Source organism: Bombina bombina, chromosome 2 (assembly GCF_027579735.1).
Source record: "Bombina bombina isolate aBomBom1 chromosome 2, aBomBom1.pri, whole genome shotgun sequence".
NCBI classification, from domain to species: domain Eukaryota; kingdom Metazoa; phylum Chordata; class Amphibia; order Anura; family Bombinatoridae; genus Bombina; species Bombina bombina.
The window spans coordinates 201,020,113-201,026,388 of NC_069500.1; the positions used below are offsets into that span (position 1 = coordinate 201,020,113).

Below are 6,276 nucleotides of genomic sequence, written 5' to 3' on the forward strand. Positions count from 1 at the left end.
AATAGCAGTTCTATTGCAATGAGGAAGAACTGGGAGTGTTTGTCTGAAGTCTCCACCAAGGAGTATAACTTTTCCACCAAATGGCTTATTGTTCTGCATAATTTCCTGAAGGAGCTTATTTACACATTTTAGAGCTATACCGGGTGTCATTGAGGCCTCATCCCAAATAAGCAATTTAGCATTACGTATGAACTCTGCATCTTTTGAAGTCATTCTCATATTTGATGTTGATGTTTCCAGTAATGGAATTGGAAGCTTAAACTGTGAATGGTAAGTTCTGCCACCATCAAGGAGATTAGCTGCTATTCCTGTAGAGGCAACAGGAAGAACTCCATCTGTGCGTCCACGTAAAGTACTCAATAATGTTTTATATAAATAAGTCTTGCCACTTCCACCAGGTCCATCAATAAAAAAACATCTGTGTGGTAAATTTTCATTATCAATTGCAGACATTACATTGTCAAATGCAGCTTTTTGCTCGATGTTTAATGCTTCTTGAAGTTGTGCTCCAACTTGGGCTTCCAACTGTGTAACATAGTTGAATTGCATTTCTGGAATGAAGTTTGATGGATTGGGTAGTCCAAAATCTTCACAACGTTTACCATGCAATATGAGAACATTTTGAATATCTGTTAATGCCAAATTTTTGCAACTTTTGCAATCATCAATGTGGTCTTCATGACGTGAATAATCTTCATAAAGATCATGTTTGTATTTTTCAGAGTTGTGGGACATTAGGTGGGACAACAAAGATACACAAATAAGCAAAAAGTTCCCTCATTTGTTTAGGCATTTGTTGAGATGCTGATTCATTAAGTGTAAGATCCCATGTAGCGTCGTCATCTAAAAGTGAAAGCTTTTGGGCAGCTTCTTTGAATGTGTGACAAACTTGTCCATTAACAGTTCGTAAGTCCTTAAAGGATATTGCTCCTTTTAAGTGCAAGAGCAGTAACCTCAAACAAAATCTCTCCAAATCTGATGAAATATTTACATTATACAATCTGCCAATTGTTGTATTTGCTCCTCTTTGTCTTGGATTCCACTTACGGGTTTTTACATCAAATACAAAATGTTGAGGAATGTCAGAGTAAAAAAATTCACGTGCCGCATTATTATCCACATTCAACTTAAAGTATGCTGTCAAAGTGGTATCCCTGTCTTGTGCCTTTTCTGCAGCTAATTGTACGTTTTCATTATGGAAATATACATCTTGTTCGCCTGGAAGATGAACTTGAAGTCTTATTATTGTATGTGTTTGATGGTGCATCAAAAAACCATACAACCTCCAAACAGCTTCAGGAGCACTGACATATCTTGTGTCCAAAAAATTTTGAATTTCATCATGCTGTAGTGTATTATGTTCCTTAATGGAAATATTTGCACAATCGTAACCTTTATATACATATTTGAAGAGATATTTAACACTTTTAACAGAAACACAACTCTCTACATTTATATGGCAGTTGTATTTCAAGCAGAAGTATGGGCTATATGGAACTACCCATGAGTTGTCAATTTTTTTCCCTTTGACAATTACAGTGGTCTCATTTTTTTGTCTCCAATATCGCGGATATCCATCAACATTAATTAAAGTTTCTTCTTGAAAATTTTTCGGAAAATTCTTGCTGCAATTACCATCAACCATGCATGGAGAATTTAAATTATGTTCTCCACATGGACCGTGTATCATATGCTTTATTACAATAGCATGTAGTCTTGGATAAATATGTTCATCAGGAATTTCAGCTGATATAAAAGTGTCAATGGTTTCAGCATCATTTGGCTTGTCTTCGGCTTTCAATATTAAAAGGATATGAGCATGTGGTAATCCTCTTTTTTGAAACTCTATTACATGCACTTTTGCGCAAGGACTTCCAAGAACATGTTTGTTCAAGATATCATTCAAAAGAGAATTTAATTTGAGATTGAAAACTCTTGCTACCAAATCTGGTCTGAACTCCACTGCTTGACCTTCTAATAGGTTATCAAGTATCTCAGGCCATTTAGGGTTGCAGGTCATGGTGATGAAGTAATCCGGTTTTCCATATTTTCTAACAATGGCCATAGCATCATGGTAGTTTTGGGCCATATTTCGTGGACTTCCCTGAAAAGATGATGGCAAAATAACTGCTTTTCCAGGCATCAGGCCCTGTGCAGCAGCCTCACTTTGAATGTAATCCATTAATCCTGTATATTTTTCAATGCGAAGATTAGATTGATTTTGACGTATATAGTTGAGTCTGTTGGCCTCAGTCTTGACATAAGCATCAACAAAGTACTGCTGCGTCAACTTGCCAGCACTAAGGAAAGGATTGAATTGATCCCTAATTGAAATTCTGTAAGAGTAGTATTTCATTTGGCTAACTCTTATCCTTGGATTGGTGGTTACTCTTCTTTGTACATCACTAATTGATGTTGGCCTGTAGTTAAGAGCAATATTGGAACCCCAACTTTGGTCCCCATATGGAAACAACAAAGGATACAGCAATGGTTCAAGATTAGGATCTAAAACACTTATTCTTTCAGTTTTTTTTGTTTGATCTGTAGATCGGCAATGAATAAGAAGGTCACGTTCAAGAGGAGGTTCACCATCAGAATTTTGGAAAATAACAGCAACCTCATTAACTCTTTGTACGTTATATCTTCGGTAATCTGATGTTCTGTCCTGCAGAATTACCATTGAAACTTTAGAATTTTGAACTCCATTTAAAGATGCTTCATGGATGCATTCTTGCTCTACCTCATAGAGCATTTTACATGCTTTTGCAAAAGGGTTATACTGAGACATATATGAACTTAACTCCCTCAAAAGTTCAATGTGACATCCTGAATTTTCTTTTAGTGCTGCTCGTTGGTCCGCAGCTTCCTCAGGACTCAAAATGTAGAGTTGTGCAAATTTGCGTTGATCATCATTTTCTGGATGCAAAGCACCAGATCGGTGATAAATTTGGCCATTTATTCTAAAACAGTATGGGCCATATCCTGGAGGTGGTGCAATGTTTGCTCCCATTGATGCAAACGCCAATGCACTATTTATAGAACGGATATTTTGCATAAAATTCTTTGAATGTGTGTGTTGTCCAGTCATTAGTTGTTGGATCAGTGGTGAAATTTGTATATGAGGTAATGTTATTTTTCCTTTATTGCAGCATTTATTAAAAAGCTTATCGCTTGGTTGTTCCTCTGGAAAATGCTTTGCCATGCAAAATGTGCAATAAACATTAAGTTGACCACATGTGTGCATCGGAACATTGTCTTCATTAAATAGTGAATGGTTATAACTTTTGTTATATTGATTAGTGATAGTGATGTTAGTACTATTTTTTTTTTTTTTCTACGTGCAGCAGAACGTGATCTTTGCATGTCCAGTTGGAGACATTTTTCCTGAGCAGTCATATTGGCCCTACAAATCCGTTTTTTTGAAGAATCCTTTTTGCGTAGAGTTACCCTTTGTTGTTCAGTCATATGTGTCCGTCGTATACGTTGAGTTTCTTTTCTTCTGCGTTTAACGTTTTCTGCATCTTCCTGTGTTAAAATTCTTTTAGGAGGCATTCTTCTATTTTTATGTTTATGCAGCACTCTTTAGTTTGTTTTAAAGACTTTTTTTTTTTTTTTATGCACTTCTTTGTAGTCACTTTTTTTTATGCAGTATATATGTTTTTTAAGGTTTATTATTATTAGGCACTCTTTATTGCCTTTTTTATGCTGTATATATGTTTTTTTAAATAGGTTTGTTATAATGCTGCTTATGTAGTATTAGGCACTCTTTATTGCCTTTTTTATGTTGTATATATGTTTTTTTTTTATAAATTTTTTATAATGCTGCTTATGTAGTATTAGGCACTCTTTATTGCCTTTTTTATGCTGTTTATGCAGTGTCTTTATTTGTTTTAGGCAGTCTTTTAGGCACTCTCTTTGTTAGATCGGCAGTCTTTATTTTGTATTAGGCAATGTTAGGCACACTTTTTTTTTTTTAGACAATCTTTATTTTGTTTAACAAAGTCTTAGGCACTCTTTACTTTGTTTTATACACTTTTTATTTTGTTTTTGGCAGTGTTATTTTTTTTTAATGCAGTCTTAGGCACTCTTTATTTTGTTGTAGACATTAGGCGTGTTTATGCTGCTTATGTAGTATTAGGCACTCTTTATTGCCTTTTTTATGCTGTTTATGCAGTCTCTTTATTTGTTTTAGGCAGTCTCTTTATTTCCCTTTTTTTTTAGGCACTCTCTTTGTTATATCGGCAGTCTTTATTTTTTTAGATAGTCTTTATTTTGTATTAGGCAATGTTAGGCACACTTTTTTTTAGACAATACACTTTTTTTTTTTTTTTTGGCAGTTTTAATTTTTTTTCATGCAGTCTTAGTCACTCTTTATTTTGTTGTAGACATTAGGCGTGTTTGTCACTCTTTACTTTGTTTTAAACACACTTTTTTTTTTATGCACTTTTTTTATACACTTTTTTTTATGCAGTATATATGTTTTTTACGGTTTATTAGTATTAGGCACTCTTTATGGGCTTTTTTATACAGTATATATATTTTTTCTTAAAAATGTTTGTTATAATGCTGCTTATGTAGTATTAGGCACTCTTGATTGCCTTTTTATGCAGTATATATGTTTTTTACGGTTTCTTAGTAACTTTGTTTTTTGCAGTCTTAATTTTTGTTCATGCAGTCTTAGGCGCTCTTTATTTTCTTGTAGACATTAGGCGTGTTTGTCACTCTTTACTTTGTTTTAAACACTCTTTTTTTGTATTATGTCCTTTTTTAAGACACTTTTTTATGCAGTATATATGTTTTTATATGTTTTCTTAAAAAGGTTGATTAAAATTCAGCTTATGTAGTATTAGGCACTCTTTATTGGCTTTTTTATGCAGTATATATGATTTTTTTTTACAAAGGGTTAATTATAATGCTGCTTATGTAGTATTAGGCACTCTTTATTGCCTTTTTTATGCAGTATATATGTGTTTTTTTCAAAGAGTTTATTATAATGCTGCTTATGTAGTATTAGGCTCTTTTTTTGCCTTTTTTATTCTGTATATATGTTTTTTAAAAAATGTTTCTTATAATGCTGCTTATGTAGTATTAGGCACTCTTTATTGCCTTTTTTATGCAGTATATATGTTTTTTTTTTTTCAAAGGGTTTATTATAATGCTGCTTATGTAGTATTAGGCGCTCTTTATTTCCTTTTTTTTTTTATTTGTATAGAGACTTTTTATATGTGCAGTGCAGCACAGTGTTGTGCTGTTTGAGACTTTTTATATGTGCAGTGCAGCACAGTGTTGTGCTGTTTTATGTGCCTATTTTTTCTTTTAAAGTAATATAGTTATGTTATATGTGCTGTGCAGCACAGTATTGAGCTCTTTTATGAGCTTATGACTAAAATATTTCTTTTCTATGTGCTGTTAGCACAGTGTTGTGCTCTTTTATGAGCCTATTAATCCTTTTTTATTTTTAAAACCTAAAATTTATTTTTTGATCGTATTAAGGTTTTTTTTTTTTTTTTTTTTTTTTTAAACTACTATGTGCTGTTAGCACAGTGTTGTGCTCTTTAATATATCCGCACAGTAGTATGTGCTATGTAGCACATACATAAGTCCTGAGCCTATTATTCCTTTTTTTTGTATGTGCTGTTAGCACAGTGTTGGGCTCTTGTATGAGGCTATTATTGTTTTTTTTTGTATGTGCTGTTAGCACAGTGTTGTGCTCTTGTAAGAGGCTATTATTCCTTTTTTTTTAAAAAAACCTAAAATATATATTTTGTGTGTGCTGTTAGCACAGTGTTGAGCACTTTTTTGAGCTTAATAATGTTTTTTTTTTTTTTTTTTTTAAATGAGCATATATTTGTTTAGTATGTGCTATTTAGCACATACATAAGTCCTGAGGTATTTTATTGTTACTATGTACTATGTAGCACATACATAAGTCCTAAGTCGTGAGCTAATTGTTTTTAATATGTGCTATGTAGCACATACATAAGTCCTGAGGGCATTTTTTTTTCAACAATTTTTTGTTTAAACTAAAATTTGTAAACTAAAGAGCAAATGTGAGGTATTTTTTTTGACTATGTACTATGTAGCACATACATAAGTCCTAAAATTTTTAAAGAGTTTTTTTTTTTTTTGTTAAATGTAGATTTTTTTTTTTTGCTAATTGCGGATCTTTCAAATAATGACCTTTCTCAGCATAAGTGCTGAGGTAAATTTTTTCCTGAGGGACTTTTTTTTTCAACAATTTTTTTTTTAAACTAAAATTTTTAAACTAAAGAGCAA

The 6,276-nt window shown here is 32.6% G+C and overlaps 1 protein-coding gene across 1 annotated transcript; it reads right to left on the reverse strand.

Moving 5' to 3' along the window:
- Positions 1-718: 718 nt before the first annotated feature.
- Positions 719-3,636, reverse strand: LOC128646904 (uncharacterized). Its single transcript, XM_053699708.1, has one exon. The coding sequence runs from the start codon at positions 3,242-3,244 to the stop codon at positions 719-721; it is 2,526 nt and encodes an 841-aa protein (XP_053555683.1). The 5' UTR covers positions 3,245-3,636.
- Positions 3,637-6,276: the final 2,640 nt, after the last annotated feature.

What these genes read in the sequence shown, in the direction of transcription:
- LOC128646904 (XM_053699708.1), bottom strand. Translation starts at nt 3,244, where the DNA reads ATGCACACATGTGGTCAACTTAATGTTTATTGCACATTTTGCATGGCA.